Below are 27,151 nucleotides of genomic sequence, written 5' to 3' on the forward strand. Positions count from 1 at the left end.
GTGGTCTGAACCATTTCGGCCAGCTTCGGGAGGTGAGTGCTATCTGCAAACACCGGACCTGGACGCAGCACCCGGATTTACGGATTGGCCGTTTAGCTAGTATTATGAATGACACGACAAATTCTCTAAAGTTGCAGAGGTCTTATAGTCTTTTCTAGTTTCCTGAAGAACAGGGAAGTCCCCCCTCCCGGAGTTAGCGGTGCTGCGATCCGGGAGCAACATGGCGACGTCCATGAGGGGATAGTTTGGGGAGTAGCTAGTGCTGAGTACGGCTGTCCTGTCTAACTCTGACCGAGTGAAGTTTTCCCCAAGTACCCAGGTAAAGAATTATCTACTAACAGGTGGGCATCGTCAGAGACCCGCCATTCGCTCGCGGCCACACTAAGGAACGGAGTCTTGAGCAGTGAGCAAGATGAGTAACATCTACATCCAGGAGCCGCCCACGAATGGGAAGGTGAGAGCCTCTACCACCTGGACATCTTAATTAAGAGCACCCTGATTGGGGGTGGCAAGGGAGTTGAAAGACCAAAAGGACTGCCCTCCACACCCTGCTTGTGGCCACTGTTGCATTTATACTATTTACGGTGACATGTCTCAGCGTATTTTTGAGAGTTATTGAGCAACTTCTCTATTCGCTAGTCTTCTGACCCCTTAACTTCCTTGATCCAACTCACGTGAGCGCCTTCTAGTGTCTGTTGTTTTTAAGACTTATGTTAAGATTGTTCATTTTTTGGTTGTTTAACTTGGAGGTCGCGCATTCTCTACCATCATTTATTGAAGGCCTCCTTGGCACAACGCACTCTACTAGGTGCTGATGATACAAAGCAAGGTTGGTGTGCTACACACACAAATATATATATATCTAGCTGCTAATTCCCTATTTCGAGATTACAGGCGTGCATCGACACACCTGCCTTTGGTTGGGAAGAATTGAAGAAGAGATTGTATTGCCATGATAGTAAGGTGGAGTGAAAAACAGGAAATGATGGGGAAAACATCTTGGAGGACATATCTTTTGAGATAATTGTCAGAGGCAGCGGGGGAGTGAGGAATATTACTGGGTAGGAATGGGAATCGATTCCCTGATAGGTTTCATACCGAGCTATATTTCTAGAGGACAATATTAATTTTAACTAATAAATGCTTGTAGAGATAAAATAGACTGACCATTCATTCCCCAATGCAAGACCTTCACTTTTGCTGTTCATTTCTCTAGTATGCTATTTTATCTGTTCAAACATCACTCTTAACAAAGAGGCCTATAAAATAACAAATCTCAGTGATGCCCTGGGTCTCAACAATTTCCAAGTATTTAATATATATATTACTTTTGTTTCTTTCCTATATAGAATGCAAACACTATCAGTGAAGATAAGCATCTAGAAACAGTGATTCTCTACCTGTGGTTTGTGACCACTTTGATCAAATAACCCTTTTACAGGGGTTGAATATCTAACATCTTGCATACCAGATATTCATGTTTGGATTTATAACAGCAGCAATATTACAGTTATGAGATAGCAATGGGAATAATTTTATGGTTGAGGGTCATTACAACATGAGGGATTGTATTAAAAGGTCACAGAATTAGGAATTGAGAGCCACTGACCTAGAACATTGCTTCACATACACCGTGGAGTTCATGCACTATGAAAGAATAGCTAGGCAGATGAATTAATACATACTATGTTTTCTTTAGCTTCTGAGAGGTGTTGAGCATAAATAAGAGTGAATCATGCCCAGACTTAGTTGTTTGACAGTATGACATTTTTAAGAAATAAAAGAGGGTTTCATATGAGTCCTTAGCTATGCTGGAACTGGTTGTTTTTCTGGAGGAAATGATTTGACACATTCATAGAGTAAAAGCACTTCTGAGCAGGAGCTCATTCCTTCAACAAATATTTTAAAATTGTGTATGTATATGTGAGGGGTGTGTGTGTGCGCACGTGCGTGTGCGTGCGTGTCTTGTTTCACGCTTGTCCCACTGCATACATTCGAAGGTTCAGAGTATAACTTTAGATGATGGCCCTCATCTTCCACTTAGTTTAAGGCAGTGTCTTTTTGTTGTGTGATGCTGCCTATGTCAGCCTAGCTGGCCTGTGTGTGAGCTTCTGGAGAACCCCTTTTTGTCTCCTCGGCTCAGCATAGAGCACTGGGATTAAAGACACATGTTATAGAACCCACATTAAAAGAAAAGGAAAAGAAAAGAAATCACACACACAGAGTCTGGGTACTTGTGAGTCATTCTTTTATTTTATGATCTAAGTTTTAAGGATTAGTTACATGGGCCTATGTTACCCAGATTAACTAGGCCAGCTTTCACAATTGCCATTTGAAAGATAACATTACTAATATAGAAACTTCATCTTGAGTCGTGGTGCTTATCTTTTTTTCTTTTTTTTTTTTTTCTTTTTTTTTTTTTTTATTATTAACTTGAGTATTTCTTATATACATTTCGAATGTTATTCCCTTTCCCGGTTTCCGGGCAAACATCCCCCTCCCCCCTCCCTTCCTTATGGTGTTCCTCCCAACCCTCCCCCATTGCTGCCACTCCCCAAATAAGTGGCTATTAGCCCAAATGCTTGAATTACCCTAGATGCCTAGAACAAATGAAACTCAAGACGGATGATCAAAATGTGAATGCAGATCGCTCCTGAGAGACACAGCCAGAATACAAATAATCAGAAACCACTGAACTGAGAACAGGACCCCTGTTGAGAATCAGAGAAAGAACTGGAAGAGCTTGAAGGAGCTCAAGACCCCATATATGTACAGCAATGCCAACCAACAGAGCTTTCCAGGGACTAAGCCACTACCCAAAGACTATACATGGACTGACCCTGGACTCTGACCTCGTGGAGTTGCAATGAATATCCTAAGGCACCAGTGGAAGGGAAGCCCTGGGTCCCTAAAGTCTGAACCCTCGTGGTGCTTCCTTGACAGGCAGCTCTGCCAGGGCCATTGGTACAAAGCAAGTTCCAGGGCAGCCAGGATTATACAAAAAACCCTGTTTTAAAAACAAACAAGCAAATGTAACAACTTGCTAGGTGTGGTGGTACACTCCTTTAGTACCAGTACTCAGCCAGCAGAGGTGGATGGATCTCTGTGTGTTCAAGGTCAGACTGGTCTACAAAGAAAGCCTCAGGGAGACGGTCTCCAACAAAACAAATACAATGTAAAAATATAAGAAAGATATTTAAAAATGGTAACATTGAAGCATAGAAAGCATGGGAAATTTGTCAAATAATTAGAAGTTATGAAGGTTGCTGGGAATATATGTTTCCATTTATTATTGTTACAAATGAGCTTTGTACTAAATATTTGTTCTGTCTTGAAATATTTGTCACTAAGATTATAAAGCCATTGTTTCTGTTCATTGTTTAAACATTTTAAATCTAAATATATGGAACTGGAAGACAGAACTCTTTAATTTCAGTGAAATGTATTTGGTGAAAGAAGTCTGATACAAAGGGCACATTTTGTATGATTCCATTCATATGAAATGTTCAGATGGCACCGCCCATACAGACAGAAAATAAATTAGTGGTTGCCAAAAGGTGAGGATAGTGGGAAAGCGAGGGACCGAGAATGGGTCAGAATTTTATTCAGGGAAATGAGATGTTTTGGAAATAGCGGCAGTGGCTGCTAAATCCAAAACCCAATGAACTCTTTAGTGGGGTAAATATATAGGCATCCTCAATAAATATTATTCATCTTTTGCTATGTTTTTACAAAATTAAAATCATAACTACTTTTAAATATGGCCCTTGTAACATCATACAATTCTTTTAAAGGTTGCTAAGAAGAAAAGCCTAGGTCCCCTTAAACAATGCTTCATTTCAGTATATAAGGAACATTAAAATAGGTCAGGACTTATGGAAAGTCAGGAAATAGTACTCAGTGTCATTTCAGGTTCGTTCTGAGATGGAGGGAGTTATCCAGCTTCCTTTGTAGTCTTTTTCACACTCAAAAATAAATAAAAACAACTAAATAAAAAATGTAATAAAGGTTAAAAAAAATTGAGAAAGGATCTCACTATATAGTCTTATATAGTGACCTGGGGCTTGCTCAGACCAGGAGGGCCTAGAACACATAGAGATCTGCCTGCCTCTGCCTCCTGAGTGTTAGCATTAAAGGCACATAGCACCATGCTTGGCTTTTTCATATTCTTTATAGGTTAATAAAACTGTTAAAAAATCTACCATAATGTAGATATTTTTACTTCTTTCATTTTCATAATTCTTGAAGAGTAGTTGTAAAAGAGCTGCATGTTGCCAGAAAAGACCCCTAAAGATGTAACACATTCATTAGTAGTGCATTACATACATAATGCACATATAATGCATTCATCAGTGATGCATTACATACATAGTGCATTCATCAGTGATGCATTACATACATATTACATAGTGCATTCATCAGTGATGCATTACATACATAGTGCATACATAACGATTCGTCAGTGATGCATTACATACATAGTGCATGGGTATAACACATTCATCAGTGATGCATTACATACATAGTGCATACATACGCATTCATCAGTGAAGCACAATTTTTGATAGCCTTTCCTAGGCTTCTGAAACAAAGTTGTAGCAAAGATGTATAAGCTGGTGGGAGAGGAGAGGGAGGTACTCTTCTCCCTTGCTGTTGAAAAAGCATTCTCACTGCGGCGTGATGATGGCATACCCCTTTAAACCCAGAGCCCAGGAGGCAGAGGCAGACTGATGATCTCGAGTTCAAAGCCAGCTTGTTCTACAGAGTGAGTTCCAGTACAGCCAGGACTATACAGAGACCCTGTCTCAAAAAAAAAAAACAAAATGAAAGTATTCTATTTCAATTTTACACCTTCTAGGGCATCCTTAAAAGACAGGACTTTTCTGAATGATTTTTAAATTTCCCATTTCCAAAACTGTATTTGTGACAAGGCAAAGGAGTTTTTGTTTCTTTCTTTTTTTTAAGTGTGACTTATATACAGACTCCTCATGAGGATCAATTTGGTTTTAATTATTCTGCTGTCCTTATTTGCAAGAACATTCTGTGTGGTAATACAGATTATAAATGCTACATTGTACAGTAGGGGTAGAAAGAAAAATTGATACTGCAGACTTCAGCTGTACCACAATGCTCAAACTTGGGGTCTGACTTTTTGTTTGTTTTTTATTTGTAGTTATTGAGCCAGTCGTTATATAAGCTATTAACCCCCTCTGGGCTTAGCAGAGGTTCTGGTTGTTATAAAGCATCTGGTTCTGCAAGGAGTAACTGCTGGCATGAACCAGTAAAAAGGAGACTATGAAATGATCCTACCTACTATAGAGATGATGACTTTTAAAACAACCATCTTAGCAAGTCACAGCCAGATTTAGATAAGAATATTCCGTGTGCTGGGACTCGAGCTGAGTTGGTAGAGTGCTTGCCTGGCGTACACTGGCACTGGGTTCAGTCTCCAGCACCGCATGAATAAACACGGTGACAAATGCTTGTCATCCAAGTACTTTGGGAGATTGAAGCAGGAAGAGCAGGAGTCAAGGGGGTGAGCTTGAGGCCAGACTGGACTATGAGGCGATCAGACTTACACTGAGAAGCCAGAGACAAAGCACAAGGGGCTGGGAGATAGCTCAGTTGCTAACGTGCCTGCTGTGTAAACATGAACACCGCGTCCTAAATTCCCGCATCTTCAGGGAAAGCGGGCGTGGGTGCACGACTGAAACCAGAGTGGAGACCATGGGGGCTTGGCAGCAGGTGGGCGGACCACGATGGCGGTCTGGTTGATTGCTGAGCTCCAGGTTCAGCTGTACACATGCATACAGAATAAATACTTATTCCAAAGTAGGGATAGCATGACGTCAGTGTGAAAGTAGGCTTCAGAGATAAAATCCCTGAATGATTGTAGAATTGTCTAATAATGTCATAATTCAGGGGGTTTATTAACCTTAATTTCATAATTTGCTAACTTATTTTATTGGAAATAATGCAACTAAGTTTGCACTCTTGGTTTTTAAATGAATGGAGTTTGTTTTCTGTGATTAGAAAAGGTGCTTTTTTTGAAAATAGTGTGTTGAGTCATCTGATGATGATTGAGCTATAATGAGTATTTGACATTTGTCCAGTATAACAAATCCCAAGTTGAAATTTTAATATTTCTTATAAAATTAAAAATGTTACATGTTTGTGTTGCAAGTTGAATAACCAATCAAGCAAAATAAATACTTAATATGATGTCATGTTCTTTCTATAGGTTTTATTAAAAACTACGGCTGGAGATATTGACATAGAGCTGTGGTCAAAAGAGGCCCCTAAAGCATGCAGAAATTTCATTCAGCTTTGTTTGGAGGGTCAGTATTACCTTCATTAACATTCTGGAAAGAAACTTGCCTTAATCGGGCATTGTTGGGCATGTATGTTGGGCGTGATGGGCTGCTCCTGTAGTTCCGGAAATTGAAAGGTTGATGTAGATACATTTTGAGTTTCAGACTAGCATGGGCAACACAGTGAGACTCTCTAAGTAAAACCCTGGAGGGGTGAGCTCTTTAAAGAATGAAAAGAATAAACTACAATGTGTTTTTTTCATTGTGGTCAGGTATTATCCAGAGGTAACAAGTAATGAGATGGTGTTAGCCACATGGCTTTGAGCAGTGTACAAATAGACTGCAGGAGTAACAGCTTTCCTCGGGATAAAATTAACACAGACAAGTTATACCTGAGTTGATCTCCTTTGACTGCTGTGTGCTCCATCTGTCCTTCTGTAACGATGGTGACTCATTCCCTGAGCATGCCTCTCATTCTGTATCACCCTTTCTCTCTCGGGCTGTCTCTAGCCAGGTGATTATCATTTCAGAACTATATTCATTTCTTCCCTTCTTTTTTTTTTTTTTTTTTTAATTCATTTTTTTTTTCAGAGCTGGGGACCGAACCCAGGGCCTTGGCGCTTGCTAGGCAAGTGCTCTACCACTGAGCTAACCCCCATTTCTTCCCTTCTTGTGCTGAATTGATCTAATGGTATAGTGGTCGTCCCTACTGGAAACTTCTGTTAGCTACCACTAAAGCACATTGCAGCTTCTTCCCCCCATAGCCTGGGCCTGGACTTCCATCTCCATGGCTGTAGGTGCCTCCTGTCTGGTCTTCTCTGTTGTTTCTTTGCCTTCTGCCCATGCACGTGGTGTTTGGCTTCTTAGCTTTCTATTCTTTCAGTCAGCCCCTCTCTCTTTCCCAAACATTGTCTTTCCTTTCCACACATCCTCACATTAGCTTTCCTTTCTTTCTTTCCTTCTTTTTTTTTTTGTTGTTTCTCACCCTCTTTAATAAAAAAGCAGAGCCAGTTTTTATCATTTGTTCAAAGTCAGTTTTTCCATAAAGCTTAGCACCTGGGATGATTTGTTAATCATTGAGTCATAACATGATGATTTCTCTTTATAAGAAGCTTTGAAAAATTTTACATTCACTTCGTATATTTTGTTCTTCAATATTTGTTTATGCAGCTCTGCATTCCATACAGTTTTCACAGCTTCTTATTGGCTTTCGAAATGTCCTACATATGACTTTAAATGTCTCCAGTGATGGCAAATCATTGTCTTCCAGTTACATCTGATTTTTAGAGACAGTGTTCTTTGTGGTGTCAGACATAAGATACTTAAGAATCCAGAGTGTCCTGTTGTATGATAAGGACAAAGCTCTCCAAATAGAAATTAAATAACTATTTCATGGCGGGGGGAAAGTTTAAGGATATAATGATAAAAGAATCCAGTCCCTCAGATGAGACAAAGAGAAGAGGTCTGCAAAGACCATTATTAATAATTGCTGTGGCAGGCAGGCAGGAAATAAAATCAGACAGGTAGTTTAGTTAGAGAAGCCTCGAATAACTGTCAACAAAGCTAAGAAACACATGAGACAAAGAAAGTCTGACTTCTGGTAATCAGTTTAAAGAAGCTCAAATTTTACAGGAAAGTGAAATTACAAAAACACTGGGAAGGATGAATGGTAAATTGCAGTCCGTGGAGCAGGTGAATAGAGACAGAAAGAATCTGGACAGGATACAGCAGTGAAATGAGCCTGAGTTCAGTGGGTGCTGACAAAGCTTATGTGTATCAAAAAATATTCTCCCGTTCTTCTAAGAAGACCAGGAGATAGAAGAAAGGAATGGGAATTTTATAGAAATGGAAATAACCAGAACAATTTTCTTAAATGAAGCAGGCAAGAATTAAATGAAATTATTGTTAGCTAACTAAAAACCTGAGCACATTGATGAAGAGATGGCTTAGAACTTGAGCTCCTAAGTCTGCTTAAGACTTAACACTGGCTGCTCTATCAGAGGCCTAGGGTTCAATTCCAAGCACCTGCATGGCAGTTCACAACCATCAGGAACTCTACTTCCGGAAGATCCAGTGTCTTCTTCTGGCCTTCATGGTCACCAAGCATGAATGTGGTATGCAGACATACATGCAGACAAAACATGCATATGCTTATAAAAAGTTCGATATTTCTTAGATAAGTAATGTGGAAACTCCATTTAATCTTCAGAGTGCATGATTTGAAGAAATTACAATGTTTCTGAATCTTATAATGCAGCTTTCAGTATAACAACACCAACAATGTGTAGTTTTCAGAATTAAAAGCAAATGATTGAAAGCACGGAAGGACCTTCAATGACACAGGCTTTCTTGTTGAAAGATAGACACAGCCTTTGGAAAACCCAAAGATCTGTAATTGCAGATTTAATCTTGGACTTAAAGGTCTTTGCTGTATAGATAGGTAAACATTTAAAATAAATATAATTTTTGAAAGTTGTCAAAACATAGTATTAAACTGTTACCAAGGAAGGAAAAGAAAGAAAGCAAAAGGCACCAGATTTTCAGTTTTCTTAGGAGATGTCCTACAACTCAATGGGTCACTGTGCTTCTATCATACCTAATTAACATTTTCCTTCTCAATGATTCTGGTCTCAGAGAAGACATTCTAGGGGAGACTATATATCATTTATGCTGCATATTTATGACTAGAAAGTATATTTTAATATATAAATAATTTCTGAAAATCACTTAGAAAGTGAACAAATATTTAATTAGACGAAAATATGTTATTTCACTTATTGAGCTTTTTTAAGAAAGGAGACTGCACGGACAGTGCTAGAACTTTAATCAGTTAATAACTTAACTATCTGCTGGTTTGCACTTTTTTGTGCCTTGGTGAGTTAGTTTTCTGTCAGCCTCAGCAGTGTTGGCCTTTGCCCGTTGCCTCTTCTTTGCTGCAGAAACAATCCTTTAGACTTTAGGATGCTGGGCAGTCTTCTTGCCATCTTGTACAAGATGCTTGTAGTATTTCCCAGTTTCAATGACCAAAAATATTTCAAGAGGTTGATAAATGCCCCTGGTATGCAGTATTGCTACTCCTTTCTTTCCCCCAGTTGAGAGACATTGGTGTATATTAAACTTCTTGTTTTTATTTTAAAAACAATAATTCATAATGTGAGAATTCTATAGATTAAAAACAAATAAACAAGCAAAACCCCCATAAATGAACATCATTGTTTCTGTAGAAACATACAGTGTTTGAAAATTGAATGTTTTATAAGAAGTGGAGAGGAAAGGTTTTGGTTTAAAAGCCAACCTAGCATTCTGGAAATGAAATCTTGTGACTCAGTGTATTAACTATGATAATTAAAGCGATACAAAATTTTAGAACTTGATATATTGTTTTTCAGCCTACTATGACAACACCATTTTTCATAGAGTCGTACCTGGCTTCATAGTCCAAGGTGGAGATCCCACAGGCACCGGGACTGGTGGAGAATCTGTCTATGGAGCCCCATTCAAGGTCAGATCAATTTACTGTATTCTAGGTCAGCTTGGAATGCTTCTTCAAAGGTGATAGTGTTCACAAGAATGTCTCATGTAGTATGCAAAATCAGTGGCGTTAAATTAGTCAGAGATAAGAGCAGTCTTTCTGATTTATTTTATGGCAAGCCTTTGTACTAGATTAAACTAAGGTAGAACTAAAAGGTGAGTAAGAGGGAGCGGGAAGAAGAGAGAGAGAGGAGAGAGGAGAGAGAGAGAGAGAGAGAGAGAGACAGAGAGAGAGAGAGAGACAGAGAGAGAGAGAGAGAGAGAGAGAGAAAGAGAGAGAGAGAGAGAGAGAGAAGCAGGATTCAGAAAGAAGTTTATACAGCGTATTTCCTGATTCTTGGCTCTCAGCAGCCAATTTTGAGAATGTTGCATGTGTTATTTTAGATTGAAACAGTCTGACTTAAATGCCTTATGGGATTTTGCTTAAGCTGCTACAACAGACTAGGGGTTAAATAAGAATTTATTTCTTGTGGACTTGCAGAGGCTTTGAAGTCCAAGTCACAGTGAGTGGTCATCCCTCTTCTTGCCTTGAAGAGGCCTGGGGAAGAGAAAGCCGGCCCTTGTACATTTTGTAAGAGGACGTGAGCCCTACTGGGTTAGAATGAGCCCCACCCTGTGCCTTCATCTTGCTTGTATTATCTTTACAGCCTTCTCCAGCTTGTCAGAGCCACAAGTATAGCTAATGATCTCAGTATAAAGCTTTTGAGGGACCAGTCTCCCACAGCATAGCTTATTGAACACTATGTACTTACTGTACACCAGAGAACTCTATAGTGCAAGGAGCATGCATGACAGACAGACGGTCACCAAAGTGAGCAGAGTGAAGGCCAAAAACAGGAAAAACATATTGGTCAAGAATGGGCCCATGATTTCTTATTTAAATTTTTTTATTACATTTATTAATTGTTTTATGTATGAGTGTTTTGCCTGCATGTTGTATGAGTACCACATGCTGCTTGCTGACTGTAGAGGTCAGAAGAGGGCTCTGGATTCTCTGACATCACTATGTGGGTCCTGGTACTTGAACCCGGGTCCTCTGCAAGAGCAACAAGTGCTATTCAGTGCTGACCAATTTCTCCAGTCCTGACCTGTGATTTCTTGACTCAGCATAAACTTAAGACAGGAAAGAGTTAAAATACTTAAGAAATTAGGAACAATAATGGTCTCAACTACGACAAAAATTGTGTTAGTATTCTAATTATAATAATGCTAGCTAGCGTCTTTAAGTGAATTAATGTCAGTAGTTCTTAAAATCAGGAAATGTTTGAAAACTTCATATTTATTCTAGTGGGAAAGAGTGTGTGGAATTTCCTTTCTTCTTTTCTTGGGTCAGTGGAATTTTTAATTGTTTTACAGTTTCCAAAGAGGGTCCTGCCTTGCTGCCCTAGCTGGAATTGTAATATAGTACAGACTGGTCTTGAATCTGTGACCGTCTTCCTACCTGAACCTCCTCAGTGCTCAGATTGCTGGCATAAACCTCAGTGCCTTACACAGTATGATTGAGATTATTCTCGTTTTGTTTGTGTGGTTTTTTTTTTTTTTTTTGGAAATTTTTTTTAATGTTGTATTTCAGATAACAGTGGCTCTGGAAAGTAGGAAATGGTATTTTAAAAATCTCAGGTGTCACTGTTAATTAGATCCCATAATTTTAGGGCCTCTTACTGTGTAGGAAGTATTCCATATTCTATTAGTTCTGTTATTTATCCGAACTTCTCTTTTTTGACATTTTCTAAGCTATTTGCTTTGCTATTTTAAAATACTACAGTTATATTAACTTCTGTCACAGATCATTACAAAGATGGTGTCTTAGTTAGGGTTACTATTGCTGTGATCAAACACAATGACCAAAAGCTACTTGGGGAGGGAAGAGTTTATTTCACTCAGAGTTTCAGAGTTCATCATTGAAAGCAGTGAGTGCAGGAACACATACAGGACAGGAGCCTGGAGGCAGGAGCTGATGTGGAGGCCATGGTGGGGTGCTGCTTACTGGCATGCTCCCCATGGCTTGCTCAGCCTGCTTTCTTATAGACCCCAGGACCACCAGCCCAGGGAGAGCCCCACCAACAATGGGCTGGGCCTTCTCTCATCAAACACCAGCCAAGAAAGTGCCTTACAGCCTGATCTTCCAGAGACATTTTCTCAGCTGACGTTCCCTCCTCTCAGATGACATTAGTTTGTGTCAGCACACATGGTACAAAAATACCACAGATTAGGAGGATCTAAACAACAGGAATATTGTACAGTTCTCCTGAAGGCCCAGAAGGCAAAAGTCAAGGTGTTTGCCTGTCTGCTTCCTGGTGAGATGTACTGAGTTCAGATCCTAAGACTAATATAGTAAAGAAAAACAGCCTCTGATGCTTAAAAGGCACTGATTGTGTTAGATGGATGCGTCATGGATGAATCCAGTGTCCAGTCTAAAGGGGAATTCTAAGTAGCTCTCAGAACACAGAAAGCACCTGAGAAACAGGCCCTGCACTGTTACACTCTGCCAAGTCAGACTCAGCCATCTCTGAGAAGAGTCCACTCAGGATGGGTTAGGACTTTTAAAAACACAGTGAAATCACAGAAATACACTTATGGTAGATTCTCTGAATTGAAAAGCAGGAAGAAACCCATTGCTTCATGACACGTGGAACAAGATGGGAAGCAGCAGTAGCTGGCGGCTGTACCGTGGTTTGTGGATGGGTTTCTTGGAAAAACAATAGGCGGTTTTAAGAGTTTGGAGGACTCTGAAGGCGAGTAGGGAAATGAGACTTAGATCTGACTCCCTTTGAGCATCCTTCCTCTGTAAGTAGACTTCCACAAGACAGTTATGGGGCTGAATATATTTAGAAGATACAAGCTGCTGAATTCAGGCTGAAGAGTGTTGAACAGATAGTAAATTTGGATTTGATTATACTTCAAAATCAGTTAAATAAAGCTTCGGCATTTTTGATTAGAAGTTGTCTGAGCCTTGCTGGTCTGCTGAGTAGCTGATTGAATATGAAGGGTCTTACAGTCACTAAATCTCTTTCATTCTTTCAGGATGAGTTTCACTCACGGTTGCGTTTTAATAGGAGAGGACTGGTTGCCATGGCAAATGCCGGTCCACATGATAATGGCAGCCAGTTTTTCTTTACCCTGGGTCGAGCAGATGAACTCAACAATAAGCACACCATCTTTGGAAAGGTTTGTGTCCCTATTTTAAGAATACAGTTTGGTTTTGATTTTATGTTATTCTTTAAGCTTCTGTGATACATACAATTAACTTATATAACAGTTGCTTTCCCAAAAAAAGAACCAAAAAAAAAAAAAAAAAAAAAAAAAAATGTTATACTGGTTTGCTTAATATTTTCAAAAATGATGGAGTATGTTCTTATTATGAAGAACTGTAAAGAGCTACCTGAACTGCCTGTGCTTCAAGTCAGTCATTTGTCAAGGTGTCAATGTGTTCTTTAAGTCATGGCAGTGATAGTAGCTACTTATGGATGGCCACGCAACCAGTGTTGTTTTACATGTTTCCTTCCTTCCTTCCTTCCTTCCTTCCTTCCTTCCTTCCTTCCTTTCTTTTTGGAGGGGGGGGGCAGGACAGGATATCTCTGTGTCCTGGCTGTCTTGGAACTTGTTTTGTGGATCAGGCTGGTCTTGAACTCAGAGATCCTCCTGCCTCTGCCTCCCGAGTGGTAGGCATGCACCACCATGCCTGGCTGCTTTACACTTTTAAAAATATACTTAGCCAAAAATATTTTGTAATTTAAGGTTTACCAATGATAAATTTTCCTAAATTTAAAGTGGAGGATGTATTAGTATTTATAATTTACCAGAAGTATTACTTTGGACGGTGTCCATTTAGTCCTGCTCACACTTAACAGCAAACAAGGGAGGCGATCTTCCCATGGAGTTTAGAGCAGTTCTCTTTAAAGTGGGATCTTGACTACATCTTCCTCTCACCATTTTTTCTCATCTCAGTATTCCTGTTAATTCTTAGACACAGTAAACATGAATAGCTTTTTAGCCCCCTCTGCTGGTTCAGTAAGAATTGCTTCCTTACATCCCATGCAAAAGAGGGTTTGACAATCAAAGGAGGGAAACAATTGAGTACAGTTGGACAACTGAACCTCTGAAATCGTGTCATCTCAAACTGTAGAGATGCAACCTTGTTGCTTATTTCTTAAAAGCATCCATTAGTAAATACACATTGTTCTGTTCTTGGCTGCACTCCTAACCCAGGGTTTTCTGGTAATGGTCTTTTCCCGCCTCTGTTTCTTTCTTTCTTTTTTTTTTTTTTTAAGCCAGATGAGACTTGAGTTCCGATCTTGTGCTGTGTTTTACAGTGTCTGTTATATAATCTAGGCATGAGAGATGACATATAGCATAGCAATCATAAGTGGAGATGCTCCCACTGTTGGGACTGTAACTTCTTTGAACCTCTGTCCTCAAATCTGTACAAGAAGGGTAATATAATTTTCACTTCTAGGATATTTCTGCAAATTAAATTAGGCAATGATTAATAGTATTTCTCATACTGTTAATATTTAAGCTGCTTTAAGTTCAAGTTTGTTTGTGATATTTGAATGAACTGTCACTCAGTAAGGAGGTTGACGCTGTATGTGTATTTTTAGTACCATATTATATACACGGGAAACATCAAAGAAGGTTTACTAAGAGGCTGAGCAAAAAAATAAAGATAAAAATTGAGCACAGCTGTTTTCCAGCCTGAATCAAGTGTGTGCGTCACCATCAGTGTCAACTGTACTTACTCTTAGTTAAACATAACATTCTCTTTTAATTGTTTTCAAACACTTTCAGAAGTATACCATTTACTTAAAATATTTTAAAAATTGCTCTGTTTATTTAAAAGATGAACACACACGTTTTTGATCACATTTCTTGTTTTTCTGTGGTAGGTTACAGGGGATACAGTGTACAACATGCTACGCCTGACAGAAGTAGACATCGATGATGAAGAAAGACCCCGCAATCCACATAGAATCAAGAGTTGTGAGGTAGGAGCATGACTGTGAGGCGTCCTTTAAGAGGCACCGTTAAACCTTTAGATAAAGGCTCTATACTAAACACCGCGGCTCATTCCTGTCTATTTAATAAAGCACAATTCCTGATGGGGACTTTTTTAAATTAAAGGCTTTGGATTTCAATATGAAACTTTAGATAATAATCTAAAGAAGGAAAAGCTTAAGCCATAATGAATTAGGTTGTGAGTTAAAGGAATTAGATTTCTTTGCTCAAAGAATAGGATTTTAGGTAAGTTAAGAGTTATCTTTTGAGGAAATGAAGTAATCTTTAAGAGCATTTGATATGGAGTCCAAATGTGTAGGTTGGGCCTTATGTTTCCTTCTGTGGAATAGGTATGGTAGAGTGTCTTACTTGGAAAGAACGTGATGTTTTGGGGCAGTCAGTGAAGCAGCTGCACGGTTGTTGTCAACCTGCATAGCACTGTATCGATGAGCTTTACGTAGGGAAGAAGTCGACGCTAATGTCCGAGAACTTCAGTATCACTCTTCACTTCTTTGTAAAATAAAAAATATACCGGAATAATATCTTCAAAATACTTCTTTTCATAGGTTTTGTTTAACCCTTTTGATGACATCATTCCAAGGGAAATTAAAAAGCCCAAGAAAGAGAAGGCAGAGGAAGAAATCAAGAAATTGAAACCCAAAGGCACAAAGTAATCATAATAGAAAGATTTTTTTTTCAACTTTAATAGTGACAATAACTTAGTTGGTTCTTGTCATGATTGCTTACTAAAGAGGGGAATATCATTTTGAACCTGAGCACTAACAGAATTATAAGCGTGTTTATTTTAAAGTGAACATTTACATTTAATGACATTATATAACTTAAACCAAAAACGCCATCTTACATGGCCATATAACATGTATTAGTAAATAAATACTTAGTATTCACTGTAGCTTATAACTCACAGCTGGGTTATTGAGAAATAACCATTTGTGTAAAGAATTAGTAGAAGGAATTTGAGAAGGCATGAGCATCATAAAGCACACTTTTAATGTGTGTTATAGGATCGCATACTTTATTTAATCCACTTTGGTGCTATTCAATATAATCTTTTTATATTTTTAAATAAAACTATTTTCTTTACTGTTTTGTTTTTCTTAAAGATATTGTCTTATAATAGTAATTTATTTTTAATAGACTTTAGCATTTATACCAATGTTGTTTACATTAACTTTTTCTTACATTAATAATTTCATTATTAGAGTCAGACAATTCTATGTATGGGCCCGCCACACCCAGGTCTTAAGCAAAGTTTTTCAGTCTATCTGAGCTTTGTTTGCCTCGTGGCAAACACAGGGGCCATTGTAATAAGCACGATCCCTGGTTGTCAGGAAGGTTAACTGAGGGCTCCATGTAGCACCAGAAGCATAGGTGCTGAGTACACAGTGGGCTCCCACACGGTCAGAACACTACACTGCGTTAATACACGGATGGACAGGAGCCAGGCACTAAGACAAACAGCACCTGTCCTGTGCTGAAATCACGCTTTGTGTCAGTGTGACTTTCTTTGACTTCATGATTGACTTTTCAGTCCTATTCATTGTTGCTGAGAGGTCATTGTCACCGTGTTAGGATATAGTGTTTGCGTGTTACCATCTAGCCTGATGACAATTCCGAGTTCTTTGTGCATTTCCTATTGTGTTCATTCAGAGCAGGTGTGAGAGGTGTTCGTGGTCATTGCTTGCATGTAGATGTTTTTTCATTATTCAGTTTCTGTCAAATGTTTTACTTTTCTAAAACTTGAGAGAGTGCTTTAATAACTTATAGTTTATCTTACCTGAGTTTCTGTTATTGTTTAGTTTGAAAGATATGGGACCTTTTCTACCCATCAACTTTTTGTGTTTCTTAATTTTAAAATTTTAAAGTGTATTTGTCAGGTATTAAAATAGTGCTTACATTTGTGTGTGTGTGTGTGTGTAATTTATTTATTTTATGTCTGTGACTACACTGTCGCTGTCTTCAGACACACCAGAAGAGGGCATCAGATCCCATTACAGATGGTTGTGAGCCACCTTGTGGTTGCTGAGAGTTAAACTCAGGACCTCTGGAAGAGCGGTCAGTGCTCTTAACTGCTGAGCCATCTCTCCAGCCCCTCAGGTTTCTATATTTATTCATTTTTATTTTTCTCCCAGCTTTGATAACTATCAAAAGCTTACTTCTGTCATATGGCAGTGAGTTCATTACGATAATACCCAGAGTAAATCTGTGGTCATTAGTTGCGGGTACTAGGTGAACCGTTGGCGGTCTGAGGCCAAGCCATTCGCTCCAAGATCCTGGAACCCTCCTACTGAAGACTAATACTGTGTAAATAGAGTGAATTTCTTCTTAGAAATCTATGCTATTGCTCGAAAGTGAGGTATTTGTGAATTTTGTCTAACTTTTCTCATGATTTTCTTTCTCTTTTGATAGAAATTTTAGTTTACTGTCTTTCGGAGAAGAAGCTGAGGAGGAGGAGGAGGAAGTGAACCGAGTCAGTCAGGTAGTGGCCTGTCCTTCTCATTTCTCTGTCTCCTGCTCTCCTGGAGCAGCACACTTGCCTTTCACTCGCCTAGCGACTGCACATTGTGCTACTCTGAGGTCATTTGTGCAGATTCTGAGTCGATTTCCTCTCAAAGAAGCATGGTTTGTATTTATTTATTTTTAATCTTTGTACTTTTTTTGTCAGTTGAAACCAGTCTTAAAGTATTTTGAATAGGGTTCAAATTTATAAATTCAGAATTTAGTTACTATTTGCCTTTTATTTTGCTATATGACTGTGTTTATCATTATTATAATAACATATATATAATATATATATTATATACATATAATATAATAACTCGGTTACTTAATATTCATTTTAATGTATTTCTATATATTGCATTGGCTTCATTAATTCTCACTTCTTATTACAGCCCTTAGAGATAGGTATTGTTGACCTTATTTATATAAATACTTAGATTTATTCATAAGGAAAGCAAGGTACACAATAATGCCTGTGGATTATAACCTTAATCTCACTGTGATCACATACCTAGTAAGAAGCTACAGCTGGGATTAGCCAGGTGTCTCACTGTAGAGTCTTGGCCTGTATATTGCCCCATGACCTTTTATTTCACCAATCCCTTCCACAGACTGCTGCGTCTCATCATAAAACATCTGAAAACGCTACGGGAACATTTGCTTACATTTGAAGCAGATTGTGATATTTGTACCCAAAGAAAATCACTTGTAGAGTCTTTTGGTTCTAAATGTGTGAGCTGCACTTTTTCCCCTGGAGGTGAATGAGCACTGAGACAATCAGCATTGCCTTCTCTTGGAGTTAATAGTTGAGAACCAGCAGGATCCCCACAGTAGGGCTCCGTGTGGATCACTGCTAGCAGTTTTCCTGCTCAGTGTCCTGTTCCACCACTAGATGCTAGAGGTTTATTTATTTAACATCCAAACTACCTTCTTTTCTAGATGTCTTCTCCAGTGTTTGTAGCTCTGTCCTGAGTGTAATCTAATGTCTGTTGCTCATATTGCCCTGCAATTCTTGTAAAAACAGATATTTTTGCTTTATTGCAAAGGAAGGATGTGACTCTATTCTCATTGCATATCAGTCCAGCACTATACTTTATATTTGCTTTAATGGCTGAATAAAGTTCCGGACTGTAAGCTCATTGAGAGTAGATTCTATTCATCTCTGAATTGACCTTAGAGTAGGAGCTTAGACTCAGTGTCATTGAGATCATACAAACCCGTGGAGCCCACTTCCCACTGACACTGTGATCTTCAATGACGGCTTTCACGCTCAGGCTTTCTTTGTGAAACATAAAAGTAGTATGTACCTGCTGGGGTTGTGAATAGAGACACTTTGATACATTGTACCATCCTGAAAGATGCCCTTAAAGGTTTTGTCTTAAAATAGAGCATTACATTACCTGTTATAATTGGTATTTTATTCTTGAACTTAAAACTTGAATGATTTGTAATGTAATCACAGTTATTAGACAGAGGCCACCACCCTCTGTCCAAGCAGCATAGAGAGGTGCTGAGAAACCTTGTCAGTGTCCTTCCTAAGAAGCAGCCTGAGCTTGTGTTCAAGCAGCTGGGAGAGCATGTGTTGCCTCCACCTGGTGACTTGAGCTCCTTCTGGCCCATTTATCTGTTCTGTCTACTGTAGCAAGCGGGCAGTTAAGTTTGAGAAAACAAAGCAACAGTTTGAAATTTACTGACTTAGAAGACAGAAGTTACTTGGAAATCTGGAGAAAAGCCAAATTTAATTTTATCTGTTTGTTTTGTTCATGTACAGTTATTTTCAGACCATAGTCTTGCCTCAAGTTCCTCTTCCTGTCTTTCTTTCTTTCTTTCTTTCTTTTTTTTTTTTTTTTTTTTTTGTTAAAATGATACCTTGATAAGAAAAAAGAATAGGCTGAATATTAGAAGTGGTTTTAAAATTTACTCTTATTTGTAAGTGTTGAAATAACTAAAACTAAAGCTAAGTGAGTCCTTTAGTGACAGAACAATTTGAAGTTTCAGAGCTTGCATGAAATTAAATATTTCTAAAAGGCTTAAAAATAATTGTTTCATTAGTCACTTGCTTCTCAGGTTTCTTTTTCAATGACTGCACAGTGGTAAGCGTTATTCCAGAATTAGATTGCAGTGCAGTTAAGATTGTTAGGTCTGAACTGAGGCTTCACTGTATGTGGGAGAAGAAACCCGAGTCCCCTCTGGTTTGTGGATTATCAGTGTGAGGTTACACACACTCTTTCACCTCTCTCCTGTATTCCTGACAAGGTGTCTCTCCCACGTGGATTAGCTTTTCTTCGTTGTTTCAGTATCTGTGTACTACCTGATGAAAACCTCTTTGAAATCATAGAATTTTATAGCTCCAAGGGATCTAGTCCAACTTCCTTCCTTTATAGCTGCGGAAACTGAGACCCAGGTTAAGTGACTTGCCAGATTGACCTGTTTCCTTTCGGATTGGATTGCATGATAGAAGGATGCTGTAATAACCGTATCTCGGCTCAGGAAAGCCCTCTGTTGACTTTCTCATCATTCCTATGGTGTGTGACGAAATGGAATCTGGGAGATAACACTGTCAGGTGGATTCATAGCTAATTGAGTGCTTTTGCCCAAAGAGTGCTTTCTTTGTCAAACTGTGGCTGATTTTTATTTAACTCTAGGTTGAAACATAATTCTGTATGTTAGTCCATTAAGTCCAAAATATGTGGGACAAAATAAAATAGTTTGTATATCTTAAACTGCACTCTGGATACCCAGGGGTGATTTTTATGTTGCTTCTCATTCTGGGAATTCTTGCATACATTTGCTCTTAAGGCCTTCACTTGCTTAGATGATGGAACATGATCCCAAAGACTACTGATCCAAGTTAATCATCTACAAAAAATACACCATCTAGACTAGTGTTGCCTAAAACACTGGGCAGCATGGCCTGGATGGAGAGGTTACCACAGGAATGGACTGTCAGAGTTAAAGGTTACTCAGACATCCTGGCTGTGGACCAGTGCTGTCCCCCTCTGTCAGCATGCCCTATAGCTCTTTCTGTCTTCTTCCTTCCCTCCTGTACTCTGTCTGGTTTCTTTTTTTTTTTTTGTTGCCTCTGTATTTTTTGTGTGAAGTTCAGGTCTGTGCCAGTTAGTGTTCATTTTTAAACACGCCCATGGTTAGTTTTGACTTTCTTGCAAAGCTCCTTATGTAGACTTCACTAAGTATATTTAGGTTGTTTTTCCCAGCATTTAAACACTTTAGTCAAATAATGACCTTAACATAGGTCATTCAGGAAGCATTAGCATTAAAGAGAGTCAGACTTCCGTCCGGGTCTGAGACCCTTCTACTTTTCCTTCTTCCTGGTCGCTTTCTCAGCTTTGGTGGTTTGCTGTAGTGGGAAGGGGTGTGTGTTTAAGTCTGCCTTTGATCTTCTGTCTTCGTGCTCGCTTAATTTGAAAGGTTAAGGAAAACCTAGAGTGGGGATGATTAATTCAGCTTAACTTAAAAGTTCTTCCTGTTTTCAAGTCTTACTTCTTTTTTCTTTTAGCTGTTTAAAGTGAGTTTTCATTGAGAGCTCAACAAGGACTTCTTTTCTTTTCCTCCTCCTCCTCCTTTTTTTTTTTTTTTTTTGGTCCTTTTTTTAATTTTAACTTTTAGACACAGGGCCTTGCTAAATAGCCCCAGCTAGCCTCAGATATGCAATCTTCCTGTTTTGGTCTTGAAGGTTAGTATTATAGCATGCAACACTGGGAAGAACTTTCTTTTTAAAAAAGTAATATATTTAAACTGGCATATAAAATTATATATATAGTGTACAACCTATGTAAATACAATAGAATGTCTGAGTTAAGCTAATTAACATACACCCACTTCACAAACCACATGCACGCTGTCGCTGTCGTAAGAGCGTTTGACATCTTTCTGTAGGGCTGGAGAGATGGCCCAGTGGCTGAGAGCACTGGTTCAGAGGACTCAGCTTTGGCTCCCAGCAGCCACGTGGCAGCTCACAGCTGTCTGTCACTCTGGTTCCAGGCGATCTGTTCTGATCTTGAGGGATCCAGGCTTTGGTACACAAACATACAAACAGGCAAAACTTGATACACGTAAAATAAATAATTAAAAACATAAATAAATAAAATCTCTGTGATTTCTCAGGAGCACAAGAATTCATCTTTATAAATTTAGCATTACTAATAAGTAACATGCACCTGCAGTGGACCTTAGTTACAACCTTGTTCCCACTATTTGTCAGTGTAATTTTCATTGTCTGTCTTGTCAGTGAAGAGGTTGACACAGAGGGTCACAGGCCAACTCTGGATGTGGTGTATTACTGTATATTAAAGGGTAGTAGTACGCATTTGTCTCAATTTATTCTTGTTTTTATCCATGGGTTGTAGAAGTTAATCAGTTGTATGTGAACCATAGGTACTCAGAGCTGGCGAGCCACTGACTTCTTTTTGACAGCGTCACTTGTTCTGGGGAGATGATCCTAAAAGAGTGTTTAGATCCATGAGTGGTGCTGCACACTTAGAATCCCATTGCAAGATGCTGACAGAGAAAGATCATGAGCTCTAGGTCAGTCTGCGCTGCAGAGAAGACTCAAGGCCATCCTAGGTTAGAACTAGATGGAGAGACTGTGCCTTATAAAACAAAGAAATAAGTAAAACTTAATTACCATAAATAAGTAAAAATCCTGTGTTCAGTTGATAGAAGGATTATATTCAGAAACTCATCCTTTACTAAGCATACTATGTCCCTACCTAATTTCATGTGAATTTGTTAACTTACCTTTTCGGAAGACCTTTCCTTTCCTACTCTCAGCTCTATTGTTCGTCCCTTCCTTCCCAGAGCATGAAGGGGAGAAGTAAAAGCAGCCATGACCTGCTGAAGGACGATCCGCATCTCAGCTCTGTCCCGGCCGTCGAAAGGTCAGTGCAGTGCAGCCATGACCTGACTTCCTGCTGTTAGGCTTCTTCTCATTCACTTGGTTTGTTAAAAATCAGAGCTCATAAATTATATTTCATAAGCCCAGCCAAAGCAATAATACATTTTGATAAGTGATTAATCACAGGCTAGTCTGACTACTGGAAACTTCGTTGTAATAATATCATGTTTAGTTCCGTATTGCTGTGCTAACTGTCTTCGGAGTTGTTTTGTTTGGTATCATGTCTGACCATGAGAGTACAAGGTTACTGGAAGACGTTACCACATTCTGGGCTCATCTGCTGTGTACAAATTCTCACAACTTTCAGACTTGAGAGCAATCTGTCTTAATTGTCTTCGTTGCCTTTGTTTGAGAGGTGGGAGGTGAATTGGTGTTAAATGTATTCATTACAACAAAATATTGGCCCATGTCTCACACGGAGATAAAATACTGTTGTACTGAGGTTAATTCATCTTTAAAAATCGTATTTCAAAATATCCTTTAATTTGTAGGACTTGGTCTCTTTAGCCAGCATCTTTTAAGCTATAGAAAAGTTGTTTTCTGTAGATCGAATAGTCTTGTTAGTGGTTATTTGAATTAAAAAAAAATTGAAGGAATTCTTGTATCTACTAATAGAGCAGCATATTTCTTCCGCTGTTTATAAAAGGTGGCTCCATTCGAGCATGTTCCCATCTGCTTGACAATGCCATTCTGAGAATGCTGTGGTGAAAAAAAATCATTAATTCCAGAAAACTAGTTTACACTTTAGATAATTAAATCCTTTTATTAGTTTCATGTTGAAGCTAAAATGTATTTGTTTTACTTATTTTTGTAGTGAAAAAGATGATGCAACAGGAGATTTAGAAGATGTGAGTATTCATTTTAGTATAAATACAGCTTGAACAAGTTACAAATAGGTCAGAGTTCTACAAACAAATTACTGTTTTAAGCAAAACATATAATATAATTGCAATTTTTAAATGAAAATAATTTCTCTTACTATCAGAATATTTACTTCTAAATAGATTTGTCTATTTCCCTACAGAATTGCAGTCTTACATGTGAATTTCTGCTCTGCCTTTTCTGTGTCACAGGACCTAAGCTCAAATGCAATAACTTGTGTTAAAGGTTTAGATGTGATCAGTGAGCATCCTGCGTGCATATGAGAAGTTCATAGAGGAGCTGTTTATAACAGTGCACTCCTTTTTAACACATGCTTCAGAAGAGCCTCTTCTAAGGCTGTACCTTTATTACTAGCTAGCAATGTTGGGCGCAGAAGGAAAGGCCAGTGAGATAGCTCAGTTGTAAAGGTGCTTGCTCTGGAGCCTGAGGACAGGAGCTCAGTTTCCCTGCCCACAGAGAAGGAGAGTCAAGCTGTGGCAAGTATGCACTTATGTACACACACACACACACACACACACACACACACACACACTAAATAAATGTAGAAATAATGTTTTGTAGGCTGCGTAAAGTTTACCCTTATGTTATCCAAATGCTGATTTCTCTGCCCACACATCTTGTTTCAACTCGGACACAGCATTGTGATGCTTATACCGAGAATTCCACGTCTCAAGCGTGTGTAAACAGTTCTTACCATTTACTAAGTGAATGGATGCTGATCACCCAAGGGTGGGGCAGCATAGAGCATGGGGTGGGATAGCCACTAGCTATCTTCTAGGGAGGGGAAGATTCAGATGTGTCTTAAGGAGAGAGGAGTTGGAACCTTTTGGAGGGAGTTCTAAGAGTTAGACCAATGATAATATGCAAGTATCTTGGCTGGGGCTGGGAGGGAGTCAGATTAGCATAGAGGTTTAAGGCACATCATTAACTACTCAGCTATTTAGGTGCAGTTTTAAGTAAATCTTGGTTTCTCTGTGAAGTTATTGGGGATTAGCATAAGGTAAATAAATACAGCTACTGGATTAATTCACTGTTTATATTAGGAATAATTCATTTACCAATGTACAGTAAAAATTATAAAAACCACAAGATTTTCTGAATTATGTGAATGATAATTTTTTCAAATTTTATAAATACCGTGTCAAGATAACACCTATTAATGCATACATTGCATAATTCAAAAGAGTGTATAATTTAGTATCCACAGAGATTTACCTATTTCCGTATCAAAGAGCGGGTTCTCTGATTAGCTGTAGCAGAGAGAATGAATATTTGATTTTGTGAGAAAATCATTCCTGAAAGAGAAAAGTGTTCTCTTTTATGGGAGACTAGACATTAGCTTAGTCCCAGAAGAGGAGATGGCGTGTGTGGAGAGCTAAGCACAGATTAGGTTTTGTTCAGGAAAGGTAAGCTGAGCTTTAAAGTCTGGAGAAACTTGCTGTGGGAGCAGTAAGAGGAGTGGATATAAAGGAGCTACCCATGCCAGTGTGACCTAGTGGGACAGCTGGAAATGCATGTTCCAAGAGCTGACAGCAGGTGACTGGGGTGGTGACAGGGAGAGTGAGATGAGAAGGGGGGGTGAAGGGGTCGGCAGCCTTACACAGTGCCATAGCCACGGTCAGGAGTTGGTCTCATCTTAAATGTAATGAGGAACAGTTGGAGGGTATTGGTAAGGAAGAAAGGTACTGTGGCCAGATTTGCATTTTACAAACAACATCATTGGCAACATTACAGATGACAGATGAGAGGAAGCAGACCACAGTAAAGGGAGCTATGGGGAAGTTGCTGAAGGAAGACTGCTTTAAGAAGGGAATTGAGGAAGGAGTTTAAGATAACCACAACTTTCTGGGTTAGTGGCCTTGTTAGCAAGGTACAAGAGAGAAAAAGCTTCAGGTTTGGTGGTAGATGAAAATTAATTGACAATTTGTCTATTTTGAGATGAGTTTTCTGGAAGCATCTGGTTACAATAATATGGACTAGAATATGGGTTACCTTTAGATCCCAAAGCTTAGGAATGATTTAATCTATGGGTCCTTTCCCCAGAAAGTGTCCTACACTCAAACAGAATCTAATGACTTTGCAAAGGATTTGTTTTAAATCTGCTCAGGCCCTAACATGACAGGTCTCTTCTTAAAAATAACTTAAATATCTTGCCAAAGATGTGCAGTTTTTATCCATAAAGATTATTGGTTCATTAAGTTTGCAACAAGACTTGTATTTACAAGTAATCAAGTAATTATCTGATTGATTCTATACTGATATTTTCTATGTATGAAAATCAACGTATAAATGTATATTCATACGTAGGTTTTTTGTGGTTTTTGTTTTGCTTTGAGACAGGGTCTCAGCTGTAGAGCTGGCTGGCCTTGCTCTGTAGATCAGGCTGGCTTCCAACTCTTAGAGAAAGGACTGCCTCTGCCACTGCTTCCCAACTGCTAGGATTGAAGGCAGGTGTCATTATGCCTCTGTGGATTTTGTGTTCTTAACAAATAACCAGTCTTTGAAAATCACTGCTGTGAGATTCCTAGTCCTCAAGTCATGACTGTCTTCCCAAGGCTCAGCAGTCCAATGGACCACAGGAAGTAAAGCACACCGTTGGTGTAGTTTTTCTTTCTCTCTCCTCCAGCATTGCTGGAAACTATTCTAAAACTAAATAGAAAATAGTAAGACAGCAGGCCGTACCTTTAACTGTCATGGCACATTCTCCTTAATTGTCTGAGAAACAAAGACCATGTAAATAAATAGTAAGTGCTATGAAAATAAGAGGGAAGGGGAATATGAGGTGGGAAGGTTTTATCTATTAGTAGTATTTTTTTAAAATTCTGTGTTAATAATAAAGTCAAGAAATATATCACTAAAGAGGTAGGACAGGAAAAAAGCGAACATTTGGGTCTCTAGAATGACAGTGTTTCAGGATAAAGAAAATGACTCGAAGGGGATTATGTCAGGGAGAGGGTAGGCAGCTGGGACTCTGCAAAGCTTTCAAAAGAATAGTGATGAGTGTCTTAGATTATAGGAGCCTAAGGGAGTTTAGTGTGATCTTTGGGTCTGTGGAGCACTCTGTGGTGTTCTCCCAAGGTGCTTGCCTCAGCTCCTTCAGTGTACCGCCTCTCCCCTTCTTGAATCAGTTCCTGCTTGATGTGCTGGTCAGCTGCCTCAGGAACCACATTTCTGCTGGGATAAGGATAGCACTGTGTGTAGACAAGAACCCTGGGTGATGTAAAGGGAGAGCCGCACAGAAGAGCTGGGAGTGAAGGGAGCCAACCATCCTTGGGATCCTGTCTTACTTGCCTAGAGCAGAATTCAGGGGTTACCCCAAAGGGAGAAGAGTCCTCAACACCTTAAACAAACTAAACAAACCTGGCCTAGAACTCAGCAGGCATTTCAGATGAGTCTCTGGACACAGTGCCTGGATCCTTCTCACCCTCAGCTTTCACAGGATGCTGAAGATGACAGTGCAGAGCACGATGGCTCCATGGAGGAGGATGAGAAGAACCTGATGAGAGAAAGAATCGCAAAACGGTTGAAGAAAGATGCAAGTGCCAATGTGAAGGCAGCCGGAGACGGGGAGAGGAAGCCCGCAAGCCGAAGGTGAGTCAGGCGTGATGTTCTGGGCGTCCGTGCCGTCCACTTCATGCCTCTCTTCAGGGGACCGAGTACTCTATTCACTGATGTAAGCTCCATTGCCTAGTGTTTGTTAACTGCTCCACTTGTGAAAACCAGCCTCCTCGTGGCCTAAACGAGACCAGAATCAAAGTAAATTTAATGTACAGTAAACAGTACATTAGCTGAATGTACAAAATCGTATTTACTAATACCAATGAGAACATTAAATGACTTATATAAGAGAGACATCCTCAAAAATTTCGGTGAGTAAAATTTCTCCAAATGGTGAATAAAGTGGGCCGAAACTGTTCTTAGATGCTTTTCAAGTCTGATTGACTGAAAGCCACACACCTGCTTGGTCATTGGTATTGTGGAATGATTGACTAAA

The 27,151-nt window shown here is 39.1% G+C and overlaps 1 protein-coding gene across 2 annotated transcripts; it reads left to right on the forward strand.

Annotated features, from left to right (window-relative positions):
* The first annotated feature begins 23 nt into the window (after nucleotides 1–23).
* Nucleotides 24–26,762, forward strand: LOC116897222 (spliceosome-associated protein CWC27 homolog). 2 transcript variants are annotated; one of them, XM_032898943.1, is made up of 10 exons: nucleotides 24–454; nucleotides 6,242–6,338; nucleotides 9,701–9,813; nucleotides 12,867–13,010; nucleotides 14,729–14,827; nucleotides 15,404–15,507; nucleotides 17,268–17,337; nucleotides 22,179–22,258; nucleotides 23,090–23,123; nucleotides 26,588–26,762. In XM_032898943.1, the coding sequence occupies exons 1-10, from the start codon at nucleotides 413–415 to the stop codon at nucleotides 26,750–26,752; spliced, it is 948 nt and encodes a 315-aa protein (XP_032754834.1). In that variant the 5' UTR covers nucleotides 24–412; the 3' UTR covers nucleotides 26,753–26,762. The 2 variants fall into 2 exon arrangements, with proteins under 2 accessions (XP_032754834.1, XP_032754835.1); XM_032898944.1 differs by having other exon boundaries at nucleotides 26,597–26,762.
* The last annotated feature ends 389 nt before the right edge of the window (nucleotides 26,763–27,151 follow it).

The sequence above is a fragment of the Rattus rattus genome, chromosome 3, assembly GCF_011064425.1.
Source record: "Rattus rattus isolate New Zealand chromosome 3, Rrattus_CSIRO_v1, whole genome shotgun sequence".
In the NCBI taxonomy this organism is placed as follows: Eukaryota; Metazoa; Chordata; class Mammalia; order Rodentia; family Muridae; genus Rattus; species Rattus rattus.

Excerpts from the sequence above, each read along its gene's own strand:
- LOC116897222 (XM_032898943.1), top strand. The coding sequence starts at position 413 with ATGAGTAACATCTACATCCAGGAGCCGCCCACGAATGGGAAG. Across the intron at positions 455-6,241 it reads AGCCGCCCACGAATGGGAAG|GTTTTATTAAAAACTACGGC; the intron begins GTGAGAGCCTCT and ends TTCTTTCTATAG. Across the intron at positions 15,508-17,267 it reads TTGAAACCCAAAGGCACAAA|AAATTTTAGTTTACTGTCTT; the intron begins GTAATCATAATA and ends CTCTTTTGATAG.